This window comes from Nyctereutes procyonoides, unplaced genomic scaffold, assembly GCF_905146905.1.
Source record: "Nyctereutes procyonoides isolate TBG_1078 unplaced genomic scaffold, NYPRO_anot_genome, whole genome shotgun sequence".
Taxonomy (NCBI): Eukaryota; Metazoa; Chordata; class Mammalia; order Carnivora; family Canidae; genus Nyctereutes; species Nyctereutes procyonoides.
This window is the reverse complement of record NW_026575052.1, coordinates 48,674,516-48,693,974: the sequence shown is the minus strand read 5'-3', so window position 1 is coordinate 48,693,974 and position 19,459 is coordinate 48,674,516. Positions and strand designations below refer to the sequence as shown.

The following is a 19,459-nucleotide window of genomic DNA, read 5'->3' as shown; positions in this document are numbered from 1 at the left end:
CAATTGGGCCAGGATTTATCCTACATTGACATGAACCTCATGTGTTCTCTTGATGAAAGCAAGAGAGCCAAGGATTCCTGTGTTATAGCAGTTTGTAACTGCCAGTTCATCATGCTGAAAATTGTAGTTTGAAAAGGCTACGTCTTTTGATTTAAATAAAAGGTTTGAGTCTAGAACAGATAGTTGAAAATAAGTTACTAAATAACTTTTAAAGTCAAACTAGAACTTTTGTGACTTTTAAAGCTTGCGATTGAATTGACTTAAGAGCTCACTTTTGTCCACTGAATTGTGCATCTTGTTTATTTTTTTAAGTAAACAGTTTTAGAAGTTTCAGATTTACAGGAAAATTGCAGAGATAGTACAGTGTTCCCATATGTTCCATGTTTCCCCTATTACTTGACATCTTACATTAGAATAGTAAATTTGTCACAATAATGAACAAGTATTGATACATACATTATCAGCAAGAAAAGTCCACACTTAATTCATATTTTCTTTGTTTTTTTCCTGTTGACCTTGAGCTATTCCTGGGTCCTTTCCAGAATACCGCACATTACATTTAGTTATCATGTCTTCTTAGGCTCCTTTTGGCTGGCCCAGTTGTACCATCCATTTTTATTGTTAGTATTATTTAAACATCATTTAGATCTTGATGTACCTGGATTGGTCAGGAGCTGAAAACCTTTTATGGAAGACTGATGACCTAATCCTATCAGGCTCAGCAAATTATTGAATGTATGGTGTTTTGTTTGTTTTGTTTTTTTATTTATGTTTGTAGTTTTAAATCAGTTATTGCTCAGGACACTTCACTGGCTTTGTATGGAGTTTTTAGTCCATATACTCTTACAGTTATTTTCCTACTCAGCTTCATGAGGAAATCCTCAAACTGGATGATTTTTGTTGTTGTTTTTTAAAAGATTTAATTTTAAGCAATCCTACACCTAATGTGGGGCTTAATCTCATTACCCCAAGATCAAGAGCCACACACACTCCTGACTGAGCCAGCCAGGCACCCCTGCAAGGTCATTTTTTAGTAGTAGAGGGTTCTAGTTTACATTAGAAGTCTCTTAATATACTTAATTTTTATATATTTATTTAGGTTAAGAAAAAAGTAGAGTTAATTAGATGGGATAATCATAACACCATTCATGTGGCTGCCTGCTTTGAAAGGAAATTTTGGAAATCCCAAGTATTAACTTTGTCATAAGCGTGACCAGCAGGTGGCAGCAGTTCCCATGTTATAAAAATGCAGTAAGATGGTATTTTATTTTGTTACAGAAACAGGTTTATTTTGGGGATTTTAATTTTCCTTCTTGTGTTTCATCATAGTCTGCTATAAGCACTGGTAGGTAGAATGGCATCTAATGATATTAGCAAGGCAGGAACAGAAGTATTGTCAAAAACTGTAAGGCCACTTAAAACTATAGTTGACGTTCAATTGTTACATGGGAAGTGTCGCTCCTGATAGTAACACTTGTCTCCATCCACTGAAGTAAACAAATTAAGTTATATCTGATGCATGCCCCTAAGTATGACAGATGAGTCATTATACTGTGATATCTTCAGATACTGGGTAAAAATAGCCAAATCTGCTCTCTGAACTTTGGCTCAATAAAAAAATCGGCCAGCAAAACGAACTGAGGCTTTGTGGTCAGAGAGCTGGCTTTGAGGATGTTCTGACCAATGTTAATGATAATTACCAACTTTTAGCATTCACAGTCTAGTCTTTGCATAATTACTCAGATCTCCTAAAGATTTACCACTCAAAGGTACTTTGGAGAGGATTGTGCACATTGAAAACACAGTGAGATTCTGATGCCAAAGTTATAAATACAAAATCAGTATAGTTACTGAATTTCCTTGCTTGGATCTTTTTTTTCCTTTCCCTTCATTGAATCAAACAAACTAAACTAATATCGATGTAATGTCAATGCATAGAAATTCAAAAGATGGTGTCTTACTGTCATTCCTGTTTTTTTTTTTCTTTTTGTCATTCCTGTTCTATTTCTTGCAGTCTGCTGTATTTCCTGGTATTCATTCACTTATTTAACATATTTCTTGCATACCTCATGATGGGCCTTACTGTTTTTCTGGGTCCTGAGAATGTAGCAGTTAATAAAACAGACATCTTTTTCCTTATGCAACTTAAATTCTGGTGGAAGGAGACAGACATTGAGGAAACAAGATGGGTTATCAGAAGTCAAGTGCTATGGAGAGAAGTTAGGGGAGGCAGAGTGTGATGATGGAATTTTAAAGAGTGTAGAAGACTTCATCAAGATAGCAGTAGTACAAAGGCTGAGCAGTATGGGAGTGTACCATGTGAACACCTGGGAGAAGAGAGTCCAGATAGAGCAGCAAGGGCCAGCGTCCTTGGAGTGAGAGCATGTTAGAGGGCTCCAAGAAGAGCATGGGAGCCAGTGAGAGCTAAAGTGGACTGAGGAAGGGAGAGTAGTGAGAGGTTGGACAGTGAAGGCAGACTGCTTGACCTTTGGATTCTACTCTGAGATAGAAGCCTTTGAAGGGCATTGAGCAGAAGTGTGATAGGGTCTTAGATTTTAGGAGAGCATGTGAGCAAAGGTAGAAACAGACCAGTTAGGAGACTACTCTAGTAACTCAGGTGACAAGTGGAGTGCCAGCACTCTGTGCCAGCACTTGGAATCCTGATGAGTGGTCAGATTTTGTACTTAACCTTGAAGATAAAACTTCAAGGATTTACTAATAGATTGCATGTATAATATGAGAAAGTGAGGCATCAGAGTTGATTTCTAGCTCTTTTTGTCTCAGTAATTGAGACAGGAAAAGCTATAGATGGCAGAGATTTGCTGGTGAAGATCAGAAATGTATTTGTGGATAGAGGAGTTTGAGGTGCCTGGCAGTGATCTCAGTGGAGATGTTGGGTAGGCAGTTGGGTGTTGTAGTCTGGAATTCAATGGCGTCTTGGCCTGAAGATGGAAACATGGGAGTCAATGTATAGATGGAATGTGATGCCATGAGACTGGATGAAATTACTAAGAGAGTGAGTTATATGGGAAGAAGAGGTCCAAAGACTGAGTCTTGGAGCCCTCCAAATGCCAAGAGTTCAGGGTGATGTGAAGGACCCAACAGAAGAGACAGCAAGTGACCAGTAAGGTCAGAAAAATCAGTGTGTGATGTCCTGGAAGGCACGTCAAGTTTGAAGGAAGGAGTGGTCAGCTGTCAGGTAGTGCAAATAGGTCAAGAGATAGGAGCTCAAAGCATTGACTTAGTGATCATTGTGGCCATTGGTGACTTTGACAAGTGTCAAAGTGACAAGGGAGGTGAAAATCTAGAATATATTTGAGAAAGAATGGGGTATCCTCACAATAAGAAAAAATGCTGAACAAAATCAGGTTTTCTTCAATCCATCAAAGAAAAGAGGTCACAGGGCGAGCCACCACAAAAACTAGAGAAAAAAATGCAGAAAATACAGATCTGTTCACCTAAAGGAGAAGCTGCTAGAGCCAATTATCAGGATTGAAGTGAATTACTGGGGGCTGAGTGTGGACTTGCTTGAGAGTTTAAAACTCCTAGGAGTTACTCTATGTGGTCTCCCACACTGGTGGGATTTATCTCCAGGAGCTTCCCCACATTCTCAATGTAAAGATGGCAGAAAAATCCCCTTCTGCAAGGTGGAGGGGGAAAGTAGCCATTTTGAAATACACCCCGAATTTTCTGTTTCCATGGCAGAAGGCTGCCCTCAAGCAGAACTGCTTTGCTAGAGTCTTCTCTAAGAAGGGCACTTGGATGGCTTAAGCCCCCCTTAGCCTTCCTGTCTCATATAAGAAAAAAAAAAAAAGGGCTAAGGCACTTCTGAAGCTCTTGGCCCAGGGACTCTAGCTCACTAAAAAAGACAAAACAGATATAAGATATAGAATAATTCTCCCTAATACCCTACCATCAGTAGAGCTCTAGTATTATAACATGGATTACAGCTTTTAAGAAAACTGCAAGACACAGACTCTATTTCAAGGAGTTTCTAGGGAAACCCAAACACAGAAAGGGAAGACAAAAACAAGGACACAGCAGACATTGCTAGTCATGTAAACATAAGACTTCACGCCCAAGGCCCATTGACTTCAGTTCCTGTTACCCAATATATATCATGTCCAGCTTCCATTCTTGTATAAAAAGTATACAAGGATGCTAAGTAGCAAGAAACAAAGTCCAATGAAACAAAGCAAGCATCAGAACTAGACTCAGATACAGCAGAGATTGTACTGTTATATCAGACTGGGAATTCACAGTAACAAGGATTAGAGGTACCTGGGTGGCTCAGTCGGTTGGGCTCAGGTCATGATCCCAGGGTCCTGGGTTAGAGCTCCGCATTGGGCTCCCTGCTCAGTGGCAAGTTTGTTTCTATCTCTGCCCCTCCCCTCTGCTCATGCTCTTTCTCTGGTGCTCTCTCTCAAATAATCTTTTTTAAAAAATAAAATAATGATTAATATGCTGAAATCTCTGATGGAAAAAGTGGACAACATACAAGAACAGTTGAGTAATTATGCAAAAGATGGAAACTCGAAGAATCAAAAAGAAATACTAAAAACAACAGAAACAAATGCCTTTGAGGGGCCCATCAGTAGTCTCAAAACCCCTAAGGAAAGACTTGGTAAGCTTGGAAATATATATGTCAAGAGAAATGTTTCACACTGAAATTTGAAGAGAAAAAAGGAATAATTTTTTTTAAAGGTATAGAATATCCAACAATCCTTAGATAGTTACAAAGGTGTAACATATGCATAATGGGAATACCAGAAGAGAGGCAGGAGGAGACAAGAGAGCCCAAAAGGGGTAACTTCCAAAAGTTTTGCAGTAAAGGGAATCAGAGACTGAGGCTAATACAGGAGGAGAAATGGGGTAAAGAGTTTTGTTTATAGGGGTGCCTGGGTGGCTCCATCTGTTAAGCATCCTGATTCTTGATTTCAGCTTGGGTCACAATCTCAGGGTTGCAAGATGGGGTGAGCCTGTGTCAGGCTCTGCACTGGGCATGGAGCCTGCCTAAGATTCTCTCTTTCTCTCCTGACCCTCCTCAACCCCACCCCACCCCACCCTCGTGCAGACTCACTCTCTTAAAAAAAAAAAAAATGTTTTTAAAGACTGTTTTATATGCCGATAGGAGTGATCCAGGAAAGCAGGACATTTTGATGCTGCAGGGGAGTGGCGGTCTTGCTGGAACAATCCCTCAAGGAGGCAAGAGAAATGAGATCTAGTATACAAGTGGAGGAACTAGACAAGGAGCAAATAATAGGAAGAAAGCAAAGTAGGAAAGCAAGGCTCTCTGGTGGATATGTGTGATGGTTGTGGAAGTTCTTTCCTGCTTGCTCTGATTTTCAAGGTCATAGATGAGAGAAAAGCTGGCGGCAGAAGCAGTGGAGGTTTGAGGCTTTGTGAATTAGTCTTAGGACACTGAACAAACGAGGAATACAATGTGGTTGCCATCTGGTGTTAAGGCCTCCCTTAAAGCTCAAAATACTATGTTCTATTTATCATTATTATATAACTCAGTAGTCTGTCAAAATATAATTTGTTAGAAATGTATACTTGCTTCACTAGCATCTCATCACAGTAAGGATTTGGGTTCCCAGGAATGAGGCATCAAATTAAGTTAGATCTCCTTAGTATGTCAACTGGGTAATCTCTTATCAGATAATATGCTGTTACTTCCCCAGGTTCTTGTGTATGTTCACTAGTATTGTGGGGAACTATTCAGGATTATAGTTGAACAAATATAACAGCTGCCTTCTGGATATCAAAGCACTGAGAGGGATGGGATAGAGCAATATTTAAGTCGGCCTTCATAGAGCTACATTTAGTGGGAAACAAAATACACAGTAGGTAGTGAAAGAGCTGGGTCAGAGAGTAGGGACTGTGGATTGCTACTTCATACTGAAGGGTCAGGGGAGATCGCTGATAAATCACACTGAAGCAGAGACCCAAAGGAAGGAAGGGAGTAAGACTTTGATATATCTGGGGGAAATAGTGGGCTAAGATCTTATATCTCAAAGTACTTTCTAAACGGATTAAATAGAAGAGGCCACACCCCATTTATGTCAACATGCTGCTGCTTTTTATGAAATGCAATAAAACGTTAAACACATTCACTCCTCTCTTCCTGAAATACGGTACCATTTATACTCATCAGTATCGTTTCGTTTTCCTCTTTGAGTATCAGATTTGGGGTTTCACAGATTCAACTTGTTCCATTCAGCTGTATTTAAAATTTTCTTACTGATCAAATTGTCGCAACCTGAGCAGCAGAAGCCCCATTAAACTGGCTGTTTTGACCTTTCATTACTACCCCAAGCCTTTTTTAAAGCACCCTTATTTTTTGGCAGCAAGATATTCCAGGCTCACTGTGATCCCCACCCCAAAATGTAATTACCTCTTTTCCAAGGAGCCAAGAGTACCATCAGAGACCCAGTCTGGCTCAGGAATATATACATCCCACTTGCTCTGCATAAGAACCGGTTATAGCGGGATGACATTGCTACTGTTGGACCATCAGAGAAAACAGGCCTGGGAAAGAGATCTTTTTAAGATCCCAAGTTCACACAGCCATGTCCAGCTTAGCTGTTGTGACTAAATTTTTTCATTCTAATTTTTTTCTAGAACATTTTAAAATGTATTTATTTAAAATGTAGTCCCTCCTTCACCAGATAAACAAAATGCAGTATATCCGTACCACAGAATAGTTTTGCAATAAAAAGGGAATACTGATATGCATTAAATGGATTAACCTCAAAAACATTCTGCTTAGTGAAAGAAGCCACACCCACAAAATGCCATGCCATAGGATTCCACTGATGCAAAATATCCAGAAAAGGTAAATTGTAGAGACAAAGCAGATCTCTGGTCACCTGGGCGCAGTAGGAGTAAGGAGCTCTTGGGGATAGAAATGGATGTGATAGGAAATTGCAAGCTCCAAAGACAATACAAATCAGTTTATATTTAAAATAGGTGACTTTTGTGGGCATGTAAATTATATCTCAATACAACTGGTAAAAAATTAAACCCTTTTGCCAACTTCTACTTGTCCCTCAACTGGTTATATTGATCCAAGATGTTCAATTATATTTACTTTTCTAACAAAAAAAAAAAAAAAAAAACCAAAAAAACCCCACAACTAAACGTATTTTCCATATCCTGCAGTTCTCTCCTTATTCTTTTTAGAAGCTGTACCTTGTTTGGATCCCAGGTACAGCCAGAAGAACATCACAATCTATTACTCATCCGTTCAAGCTCACCATTTTATACAGGTGCTTCATTTTTATAAACGATTTTATTCTCCCCCTGGTGACTGAAGACGAGGTCAACAGTTACCATGATTGTGCCTCCCTTAAGATTTTATTTATTCATGAGAGACACAGAGGGAGAGGCAGGCTCCCCAAAGGGAGCCTGAGGCAGGACTTGATCCCAGGACCCAGGGATCACGCCCTGAGCCAAAGGCAGGTGCTCGCCCACTGAGCCACCCAGGTGCCCCTGAGTGTGCCTCCCTATAGAGCTGTTGTGAGGAGGGAGTGTGAAGCTTTGCTCACCCACTCTTCCCAAAATATGTAAACAGCAACCCAGACCACTGTCTGCCCTCTGGGGGCTGCAAGTCCACAAAGACAGATTTTATTTGAAAATACTGGATTTAATAGAAAATATCACCTTGTAAACAAGTCCACTGATCCATTAGCTTAAGACAGAATAACAGCACAATCACGTATAAAAGCTAAAGACAAAACACTGGTACCCAATACAGTACTTGAAGAGAGGCCTGAGCTAGTCTCTGAAAGATCTTTCCCAGAAAGAAAGGAAGTAGGAGCTTCAAACAGGCACAGAAACAGGAAGGGGAAGGCAACATCCGCTTCACAAAGGCTTATGAGAATCTAAAGGCAGGGCAATAAATTCATTTTGTGAACAAGAGGTGAAGGATAAAGGGACAAAGGAGTCTGTTATTTCCTGATGCTCTGGGAACATCAGACCACACCACAGGAACCTGAGTGGGTTGGAAGGGCAGGGTATTTTAAGTGGAGAAAGGCTACTATTAGGCAACTTTAGAAGCATTTGGTATGTTGTCCGGGCACTCAGCACTCAGAGAAACAGGATAACATGTTGTTCCTGTTGTGACTAAACTTAGGCCTGAGCTGCTTGCCCCGGCCCCCTTTGCTGAACACGACACTATGGCAGGATCTGTTGCCCCAGTGAGACCTCGGAACAACTACATGGGTGCCAGAGGGTCCCAGAGGGAAGGGAGTTTGATGTGGCTAGGCACCTTGAGGCTCTGAGTGTATCAGCAAAAGCCTTCTCTTCAGCCCTAGCCACCCATATCCTCCCCCAGGGAGGTGGGAGTCCTCTTGAGTTTACAGAAAGGCCAACTGTGAGAGCAGGGGGAAAAAAAAACAACTAGCTAGGGAAAGAAAGGAATCATTTTCTTGCCATGGCACTTATAACTGAACAGAAGGTTGAGACTTTGTTCCTTAACCTAGAACACTGAATTCTCAAAGGAGAGGCAGGCCCACTCAAGAGGGGCTTTCAAAGCCTCTCCAAACAGGTTCTGGCCAATATACACAGGCCCCCGTACTCCCACAATGGAGAATCAGTGTATGTAATGATAGAAATTTCTGACAGGAGTGTGTCATCTGTGAGAACTGTGCCAGAGGCAGAACAAAAGCTAAAAATCCTGATCTGTGTAGGGCAGACCTCAAAATTCCAGAGTACATTTTTCAGAGACGCTTTTTCTGATTAAAGTAAGTTAGAAAACATGTCCTCCTCCCTGTAGCTAAACTCTCATGACTAGGTTCCATGCTGCATAGCCAAGAAAAATATCCATTGATCTGGAGTAACCATACTGGATTAAAGAAACACCATTCTGTCCTCCTAAAGGCAATTTCCAGAATTTGCTCTGCCTGTCCTAAAGAGGTACTCGATGCTAGGATGGGTACAGGCTAATCACCGTATGGTTTCTCAGAAGGCTGGTTTTTCTCTGTTTCTTTCTCTTTGATACTGTACAAGGGGTCCACCAACTTGTTATGAACAAGCATTAAACCTGTGAAAAATTAAAAACAAAGGTACTTAAATGCAGGTAGAAGCAGTGTACCACGATTATGAACAACAATATCCAGCAGCTCTCAAAGTTTGTCCTAGTACTGAAAACCATCTTTTCTCTGTGACTCCAAATGATATAGATACTAAGAGTAAGAAAAGAATTTGTTATTCCCAGTGAATGCTAGAATCCACAACCCTTTTATAAATTCAATCTTTAAAGGTGTTGGCTATCAAAAGGTTAATCTCTTCACCAAAGAATAAATTCGTAATTTGTCTGCTTAGTAAATGAGGGTTTTCCCCTAAGTTTGCCTAAAGCAGTGTGTCCTTTTTAAAGTAGAAATGATCCTCGTGACAGTTTGGCGCCTTACCTAGAAGGGAGAGGCCTGTATGAGACCTGGAGAGATTAAAAAAACCCAAAAACCTGAGGTTCAATATCCCTGCCAAGAGAACACCACACAGCTGCTGGACTACTTTCATTTCATTTTCTTTGTGCCTCCTCAGAACAAACGGGCCTCCAGAAATAGACCCTTGCAGTCATGGATGGAAAAGCAATGACCGTAAGGTTTGGTTTTTATTGAAATCAAGAGTTGTCTATGAAACCAGACAGAGCAAGAAAACTAGATCCACTCCTCACCTCCGGCATACCCTAAAACCTGGCCACCTACTTCCGGACCCACCCTTCCCCTCCCCTCACCTTTGAAATACTTGACAGTTTTCACTTTCAGCTCCAGGGTGGCATCCTCATCGCACACAAACACCGTGCGGGGATGCTGCTGGAAGGCAGACACAGTCCACATGTGGCTCACTCCTTCCTCGATGGCCTTGTACAGAGCAAAGGCCTTGTGAGCACCCGTGATGAGGATCATCACCTGGGGATCAGAAAACAAGCCTGTGATGCAGGAGGATGAGCAGTGGAACCTGGAGTCCAGAGGCCTGAATTCTGGTCCAGCTACCCCAACTGGCTATAAGCACTGTGTGTTTTTAAGATATGGTTTATAAGTTGTTAGCCTGCAGCACACTGTTCCCTGCTCTGTGTGCATCACCCATTACCTGAGGCTGGGAGCATCATCAGCCCCATAATCTATGATGAGGAAATGAACAATGAACTCCAGGGGACTAAGTAGTTTAACCCGGGTCATTCTGTTTTGTTTTGTTTTTTTTTTAACCCAGGTCATTCTGACCCAGAGTCCACGCTCTAGACCACCAGGTGATGATGCCTCCTGGTAACTTTGACAACAGCTGTGAACACATAGGCCAAAGGCCCATGCCTCTGACCCAACAGTTGGGACACTGGGTCCCCAGGAGTCCTAGGCTGAGTTTTCACAAGTGCAGTCTGAAGAAGAGGGGTCCCAGTCTGCACCATCTCCAAGGGGCCGTGAAGTGACAGGGTAATGGTTATATGTGCAGCCGCTGAGGTTCAATCCCACAAAAGCTGCCCCTTAATCTGGTCACTTTCAATTCCAGGTGTTAGACTGACTAGCGGGACCTGGAATGATGCTTTATGTTCAAATAAAACAAAGACACCCGACTCCCTCAACAGTTAAAATGTCAAGAACATAAGTGCTGGAAAGTGACTGTAAAGGTACCTTGCTCTCTAGATTTCCTCTCATTGCGATGCACTTGTACCACAGGGTTGTGAACAAGATTTACTGTTTCTTAAGAGAAACCAGAGGCATGGAGAGAATGGGACTCTTTTTGTTCAGGATCCCAGAACTCCTGATTTCCAGACCCAGGTCCTTCCCCAAAGCACGATACCCTCACATGACAGGGAGGGCCCTCACACCCTAGTGTTAATAAGCCGTGAGGCCTGAAACAGCAGGGTAACCCTCCACAGTACTGAGTCAAAAGTTACGCAAGACAAAGCTGGTAACATCACTCATTTCACAAAGTTCTCTTGAAATAGCTTTTTTTTTTTTTTCTTCACTGATTTAGACCTTTGTTCACAGATTTGGGCAAAGAAACTTGAAGCTAAAATGTCAGTGACTGCTGCCCACTGACTATACCCCTGAAAGGAAGAGAAAATGCATTTAAAATTCTAGTGAAAGATAGTAAAGAAACTAGAACCACAAAAAATTAAAATGATACCAAACTTTCTAGGGAAAAACACACTAAACTAGGTTAAGACACTTAAATCACACTTCTCCACATTTAGGAGTCCCCGAGCACAAGGCCATAACCACACGTATCCCGGGTGGCAGGGGGACCTTGGTTCAAACGGTGACCTCCGCTCACTGCAGGGAGTCCCTCTCGGTACCTGGGCAAATAGGCCCATTCCTATTCAGACATTAGTGGTGCTCAGCATCTCTTGGCCTTAAACTCCAAAGGGGCACATAAGCAGAGGCCAGGGAGCCCACAGCCTCTCGTGCGGAAAGGGCTCCACTGAGAATAGAATAATAGTTACCTCCAAAGAGGAAGGAGGAACAGTCATAGGATGAGCTGGGAGTTTAGCCTTATTTATAATGCCTTCACTTCTAGTAACCGTGTACTCAGATGGTACTGGATAGTTAACAACCAGACAAGTCCAACCCCCTAAGGAAGGCCTGTGGACCCCAGTGCCCTTACCTCTCTAGCATCCATTAGAGTGCCCACACCCACCGTCAGGGCCATGGTGGGCACCTTGGTGAGGTCACCATCGAAGAACCTAGCATTGGCCAGGATGGTGTCCATGGCCAGAGTCTTCACACGGGTCCTGGACACCAGACTGGAGCCCGGCTCATTGAAGGCAATGTGTCCATCAGGCCCGATGCCTGCCCAAGAGAAACAGCCAGGACAGCCCTGTCAGCCCCAGAGATCCAAGATTTTAAGAATGGACAATCTACCCTTCCCCACCTGGGATGTGTGAAAATCTTTGAAATCACAATTCTGTTCTCATTCACCCCCGGGGAAGATACACTTCAAGCATAGGTCCTCTCCTCTCCCCACATCCTGCCCATTTTGTTTGAGGCACACACACATTTCTGTTTGTCTGGTCACCTTGCTACCACCCTCGAAAGCTAAGTAAGCAGTACTCCAAATAGCTTCTGCTTCACCAGATCATTGAAGGGTAGCTTCTTTAACTTCTTTCTCCTGCCAGTAGTCAAGGGTCCTGGTGCTGGGATTAGTCCCAGCAAATAAAAAGCAGAGACTGAACAAGGGTTGCAAAGTTTATAAAATCTTAGAACATGAGAGCTCTCAGCCTTTTCCTCCTACCCTGAAGTAAAGAAGAGTTAGGTCTAGAGCAGTAAAAGGCACTCCAACTTACTACCCCTGTAGATGACTTCAGAGGTGGCAAAAAGATGGAAACGTAAGGGGACAGCCCAGGGTAGGAAGAAAACACAGACTGACAGGGGAAACCCTAGGTTCCTGCTTTCTTTCCACTGCTCTGGCTGACCTTGGGCAAGTCACAAAACTTCTCTGGTTCAAATGGCTATCTATAAGGTGCAGGGGCTGAGTGGAATCTTCTGGAACTATATGAATCTTTGATTTTTACTGTGTAGGTTAAGTCCCATGGACTGATCCATATAAAAACTTAAGGAACAAAAACTTAGAGTCCAAATCCAAATATCTCACTTTACCAACAAGGCACTAAGGTTCAGAAAAAGGAGATGTCCAAAATCACACGGTCACTGAGTGGCCCAGTCAAGGCAGGGAGTGAGGGCTCCTACTCTGTCTTCCCTGCCTACTCAGGGTGATAAATGATTCCCACTGTTACTACTGCACTGTGAGGAAGCTGTTGGGAGACAGGCCTAGGACTTACCTTCCCCTCCACGTGTTTGCACCACCCTGGGCCTGCCCTGGACACATAGCGCAAAGTGTCACACTCACCTCCGACAAACAGCTCGATGCCCCCCGCGGCTCTGATCTTCTCTTCAAAGGCGTCACACTCAGCCTGCAGGTCAGTTGCATTCCCATCCAGAATGTGGGTGTTTTCTGGGCGGATGTCAATGTGCTTGAAGAAATGGTTCCACATGAAGGAATGGTAACTCTCCGGGTGGTCTCGAGGAAGGCCTGTGGGGCCGTGGCTACACTCAGTCATGCCAGGTGGAGCCAGAGCCCTCCTCCCAAGGAGGATGCCGAGAGGCCCTCAGACCTCCACAACAGTTGCAGGGGAATGCCGATAAGGGGGCCTTGGGCACCCATCCTCTGACCCCGAGCCACTGGCCATCGGCTGAGATGGTACCCCTGTGCCCACCCACCACCACAGGTGGCGGCAGGACTGGGCCAGAGTAACTGCACATCAAGAGCCTGAGGAATCCCCTCATCTGGATCTCCTTCACACAGGGAGTAATTGTAGACGGGAGGCCAGGGCTACTCTCTGCTTCCTGAGAAGGCCTAGCAACCTGGGCATAGGCCTTGGGCCATCTGGGAAAGGAAGCATGCATACCCCCTGCCCTGTGCCTCCCACCCCACCATTCACCCCCATATACCCCTTTCAACCTGAACCCCAACCTGAACACCAGCTGGTTGGAGAGAATTATCTCAGGGCTTCCCCAAAATGATTTCTAGCCAAGAAGAAAAAGTTTCAAGTGGATGTTTAAACATGAAGAGTGTTTAATGCCAGCCTTAAAAAGGAATGAAATTCTAACACATACTGCAACATGGACAAATGCTGGGAGGTTTTGTTGAGTGAAATACGCCAGTTGCAAAAAAGGCAAGTACTCTACGATGCCACTTAAACGAGGTATCCCGAGTAGTGAAATTCTTTTTTTTTTTTTAAGGGACTTAGTTTTTTTTTTTTTTTAAAGATTTTATTTATTTATTCATAGAGACAGAGAGAGAGGCAGAGGGAGAAGCAGGCTCCATACAGAGAGCCCGACGTGGGACTCGATCCAGGGTCTCCAGGATCACGCCCTGGGCTGCAGGCGGAGCTAAACCACTGCGCCACCCAGGCTGCCCTCGAGTAGTGAAATTCACAGAAGCAGTAAAATGCTAGTTGCTAGGGCTTGGGAAGCAGCACACGGGTAGTTGGTGTGGAATAGTAGAGAGTTTCAGTTTTCCAAGATGCAAAGAGTTCTGGAGATTGGTTGCACAACACCGTGAATATACTTAACGCTGCTGAACTCCACATGAAACAATTGCTGGATGGTAAATTTTACGTGTATCTTACCACAACTGAAAACAAAAATGTTTAAAGTGAAGCCTTACGAAATGATGGGAGAGGGGGGCAGGGAGACAGAAGACCAAGGTATAGCTTCCCAGCATCGGAAGGGCCACCAGTCTCTGCTCCTCTCCCAGTGTGCCCAGCAGGGAGGGGAGCTAGAGGATGACACGGAAAGACCAGACACAGACACTGGGGAACACACCCAGCCACGATCCCCCTGGTTACAGAAAGAAGTGGCGTGGAGCTAGGGAGGAGGAGGAGATGCTCTCATATTTAAAATGCTCGCTGTGTACAAAAGGCTCCCCTACCTGGTAGATCCCTTAATGCTTACAACCCGAGGTCAGCTGTCATGGCACCATTTTGTAGGTGAGTACACCAAGGCCTGGGAGAGACGGGCGTCGCTAATTGAGCTTATCACCAAACATCACTGGTCTCGGAGACATCCCCATTCTACTCCTGGGCTGAGCCCGGAGGGGGAGGAGCAGGACCCTCCTGGAATCCGGTGAGACCTTGAAAGAGACAGACTCACCCACGTACTCATCCATGTTGAAAGTCTTCACATATTTGAAGGACAGGTCTCCATTCTTACAGTACTCAATGAGCTTCTTGTAGCAACCAATTGGGGTGCTCCCTGTAAGAGAGGCCACAGCCATGAACACCCTTCAGCTCCTAGTTCCTGAGGAATGAGTCAGGATTCTTCAGCAGGGAGACCCTATGAGATCGGAGACGGCAGGTCAGCTCCGAAGTCCTGCCCCCCGTGCCCCAGTGCCAACTGCCATCCCGTAAGTGCTTCTGAATGCTGAATGCCCCCCTCCCCGCCAGACTGCCAGCTCCAGGGCAGGCCTGTGCCTGTCCGCTCCGCTGCTGAATCCCGGTGCTCAGCACACTGCTGAGGGGAATGACTGGATTAGGAACCTGGGTAAATATCACACTTACATATTCCCTGAGCAACTAGTATGTGGGAGGCAGTGGGCCACAAGATGGGAACATGGAGGAGGGAGAGCCACAGCAGCCACGGTGAAAGAGCTCCCGGTCTAGGACTGCAACGTGAAGCAGTAATGTCCGCCGTGACCAGGCTAAGTCTGCGGGTTCAGGGAAGACTTCCCCAAGGGGCAGCAGACTCGTGAGTTGAGTCTCATTAAAAAGTCTCTATGTCATAAAACATAAAAAAGGCAGGAAGACCTCTGTAGATTAAAAAACTAAATATGCATGAAGTTTGGATACTGGATTATTGGGGGGAAAAACATAAAAGATAAATGTGGACAATTAAGAAAAAATGTTACTATTGTCTGTATATCAGTGATACTATAGAATGATTTTTAATAGGTATGATAGCAGCGCTATAGTTATGCAACAGGATGTACCCTTATTCTGAGGAGATACATGCCCAAAGAGCAGAGGTCAAGTGTCAGAAGGTTTGGAACTTACCTTCAAGTAGCTCGTTGTGTGTGTGTGTGTGTGTGTGTGTGTGTGTGTGTGTAGACAGAGAATATGAGGCAGAAGAGATGAAGTAGCTTCAAGTAGCTCGTTCAAAAGTGTGTGTGTGTGTGTGTGTGTGTGTGTGTGTAAACAGAGAATATGAGGCAGAAGAGATGAAGGGTAAATGTGGCAAATGTTAATAGCTGGTAAGGCTGGGATGCCTGGGTGGCTCAGTGGTTGAGCATCTGCCTTCAGCCCAGGGCGTGATCCTGGGGTCCGAGGATCAAGTCCCGCATCGGGCTCCCTGCATGGAGCCTGCTTCTCCCTCTGCCTGTGTCTCTCTGCCTCTCTCTCTCTCTCTGTGTCTCTCATAATAAATAAATAATTGGTAAGGCTAGGAAAATGGTACTGTCCTTTCAGCTTTTGTAAATATTTGAAATATTTTTAAAATAAGATGGAGGGGCACCTGGGTGGCTTAGTTAAATGTCTGCCTTTGGCTTAGGTCATGATCTTGGGGTCCTGTGATCGAGTTCCACATCAGGCTCCCTGTAAGAAGCCTGCTTCTCCCTCTGCCTCTCTCTCTCATGAATAAATATTTTTTAAAAAATAAGAAAATGGAAAGAAGCCCCACCCAAATCAGATTGCTCTTTTTAGCATCTACTAATGGCTTCTCATTTCAAAAAGTGACAACCAATCCTCACAAAGTCTCTACATACCTTGCCCCCTGGTTACCACCAGCAGCTCCAGGTAGGTCCACCTCAGCCAGCATGCTCTTCCTTCAGGGACCTATGTGATTCTCACTTCTGGCCTTTACTCAAATGTCGCTTTCTCAGAAGGACCTTCCCTGCCACCATAGCCAACGCTGTAACCGCCACCCCTGCCTAGACACTCCTTATCTCCCTTCCCTGTTTCATTCTTCTCCTTCACTCATCACCATCTAATATACTCTGTATTTTGTCAATTAACTTGCTTATTCTGTCCCACTCAGGAAGGCAAGACTCTATGTCTTTGTCATTGTATCCGCAGCACCTAGAAGAGCTCAGCATACAGTGGGCATTCAACAAATACCTGCTGAATGGAAGTTCCCTCCCTGTCCCCATCATCAGTCTGTCCCTAAGACAAGACCTCAGGCATGCCTGAGCCACACACTTCCCCGGCCTCCCGCTGAGCTTCATCATGTCCACTTTCCAAATTTCTCTGTTTCCCATCAATTCTGTGCTCCCCAATATCTAGCCAGTACATTCCTTTTCTGCTTAAGTTAGCCAGAGTTGGTTTCTTTGGTTTCCACCCAGAGCCCCGACAGAAGCCATGCTCCAAGGAACCAAAATGGAAATACTGTGCTGGTTCAAGTAGGACAGTCGGGAAGGGGCCAGATCTCAGAGGACCCTGAATGCCACACTGAGAAGCTGGGATCTGATTGTGCAGGTGATAGGGAGTTAGGGAGGGATCTCAGCAGAAGCAGAGACTCTGACCTAGAGAAGCACCACAGTTAGAAAACAGGATGTTAGTGCAGCCCCTCCAGGACCTGAGACATTAGTGGTTTCACAGAGACGTGCAGATACTGCTCCCACAAACCTCTCTGGTGCAGAGGCCCACAAACTTCATCCCACAGGCCAAACCTAGCCTGCTGCCAGTGTTTATACAGCTCATCAGTTTTTTACATTTTTAAAATATAAATATCAGAAGAATATTACTTTGTGACATGTGAGAATTATATAAATTCAAACTTCAGCATCCATCAAGTTTTATTGGTAGATGGCTATGCACATTCATTTACATGTTATCTGCAGCACTTTTGAGATACAAGGACAGTAAGCAGTTGCAACAGAAGCTATATGGGCAGGGAAGCGTAAAATATTAACTCTGTAACCATTTACAGAAAAGGTCTGAAAAAAAAAAAAAAAGAAAAAGTCTGAAGTCTCCTGCACTAGTGGATGCCACACTGGGACAAATCCACCCAAACTTGGAGAGAAAGAATCAGGACATTTGCCTTGAGGAGCTGGGGTCAAAAAAATATCCTCCCATAAAGGCACTATTCTGATTTTTCCATAAGAAACTGAAACTAGGGTCGCTTGGGTGGCTCAGTGGGTTAAGCGTCTGCCTTCGGCTCAAGTCATGATCCTGGAGTCCTGGGATCGGGTCCACACTGGGCTCCCTGATCAGCAGGGGAGCCAGCTTCTCTCTCTCTGTGTCTCTCCCTCAGCTCGTGCACTCTCTCTCTTTCAAATAAATGATAATTTTTTTAAAAAAAGTCTCTTGGCTCTGTGAGCTCACATACCTGGCCCCTTAAAAACCCTAATGCTTGCTCACTTTCGCGAAATCCTTGGCACCCTCTCCATCCCACAACGCACCAGTAGGAAGTCCCAGGGTGAAGTACTTGTCTGGCCCTGGGTTGAACTGGATGATGCGGTTCCTGATGTACTTGGCTGCCCACTCGCTGGCCTGAGAATAATGGTCCAGGATGATGAGCTTCATCTTGTCCTGGAGGCGGCAGGTGACAAAAGGAATCCGTGGTAAAGGACAGGGAGATAGGGATGCAGGCGGCTGGGGGAGGGGAGAAGTCCTTCTCACCCAGCAACACCCTCTCCCCAGGGTGTCTCTGAGAGAGGAGGAGGTAAAGACCCCACCGTCCAGGTCACACAGGCTGGGCCCAGTGCCGCCGCCACCCACCAGGAGGCGCTGCTGGAAGACAGACCGGGTTCTGACCTCAGTCCCTCCATTTACCAGCCAACCAACCGCAGGACCTTGGTCAAAGGGCTCAAGTTCTCCCAGCCTGTTTCTTCTTCCGCGAAAATGAGGACAACAGCACCTCCCTGACAGAGTCCACGATGGCGAATATCAGCCGAGGCTGCATGTGCACCACATAGTAGGGGGCTAGGATCCGGTCGCTCGACCCCGCCCCTGTCCCGCCCCTCCACCCCACGCGCTGGATATTCTGGATCCCGGCCTCCTCCTCGATAGAGGGGACCTGCGATCGGACCCGGCCGCCAGGGCAGGGGAGAGCCACGGGGTCTCCCGGGAGGGGTGCTGCCGCCCGCCGGCCTGGCTCTGCGGACCGTCAGTTCCCCCAGGGCACACGGGGGACGTAACCTTCCCGCACGGCGACCAGAGCGGGAGGCGGAGGTGGCCGTCTAGGCCAACCCAAGGACACGGGAGGTTTTCCCGACCCCGATGGCGACACCATCGCCCCTCCGGCCCCGCGCCGGCTCCGGCCTGGGGACCCGGGGCGGGGTCAGCGCCCGCGCCCGCGCCCGCCCCCGCCCGCGAGGAGGGCCCCCGCCGGCCCCGCTCCCCACTTACTCGAACGCCTCCCGCGGCAGCGGCAGCGGCTGCAGCAGCGCCGGCGGCCCCGCCCCGCGCGGCTCACGTGGCCCCGGGTCACGCGGAGCCCGCCCCGGGGGGCCGAGTGCGGGCAGACGCGCAGGGGCCCGGCCCGGAGCCGACTCCGCCCCGCCCGCCGCCCGTCACCCTCTCGGGAGCGCGCGGGCCTGGGAGCGGCCGCGGGGGTGGGGGCGGGGGCGGGGAGCTGCGGGGGGAAGAGCGGAATCGCTCCCTTACAGGTCCCGGGTTTGGGTCTGGCTCTGCCTTCGGTTTAACTTTTTTAGCTCTTTTTTTTCCTTTAACCTAGATATTACAACTTTTTTGCCGTAAATACAATTGGATTTTTCTTCCTTTTTTTTCCCTTCTGAGCTTAATCTTCACAGCAGTCTGTACTAGGGAAAAAAGGAGGTCGGTGGTCGCCCCAGCGCCCCACCCCCAGATAGCACTGCCAACAGTGTAGGCTACATTTCCAAATTGTTTTCCTTCGAATATACTTATTTTTTACAGAAATGGGAACACGCCACACGTGGCGTTCACATGGAGCAAGGTGGGGATTGGGCGCACCCCTCCCCTGGGGCCCAGCTGCAGCTCCAG

The 19,459-nt window shown here is 45.8% G+C and overlaps 1 protein-coding gene across 4 annotated transcripts; it reads right to left on the bottom strand.

The window, feature by feature from the left end:
• Positions 1 to 7,613: 7,613 nt before the first annotated feature.
• GNPDA1 (glucosamine-6-phosphate deaminase 1) lies at positions 7,614 to 18,940 on the bottom strand. Of its 4 annotated transcripts, none has more exons than XM_055331251.1 (8): positions 18,845 to 18,896; positions 18,251 to 18,392; positions 17,896 to 18,025; positions 14,655 to 14,756; positions 12,850 to 13,032; positions 11,608 to 11,792; positions 9,740 to 9,914; positions 7,614 to 9,046 (listed from the first exon to the last, which is right to left on the bottom strand). In XM_055331251.1, exons 3-8 carry the CDS (start codon positions 18,017 to 18,019, stop codon positions 8,946 to 8,948), a joined length of 870 nt encoding a protein of 289 aa, XP_055187226.1. In that variant the 5' UTR covers positions 18,020 to 18,025; positions 18,251 to 18,392; positions 18,845 to 18,896; the 3' UTR covers positions 7,614 to 8,945. The 4 variants fall into 4 exon arrangements, with proteins under 4 accessions (XP_055187226.1, XP_055187227.1, XP_055187224.1 ...); XM_055331252.1 differs by having other exon boundaries at positions 18,289 to 18,392; XM_055331249.1 differs by having other exon boundaries at positions 18,269 to 18,392; positions 18,845 to 18,895.
• Between the last annotated feature and the right edge of the window lie 519 nt (positions 18,941 to 19,459).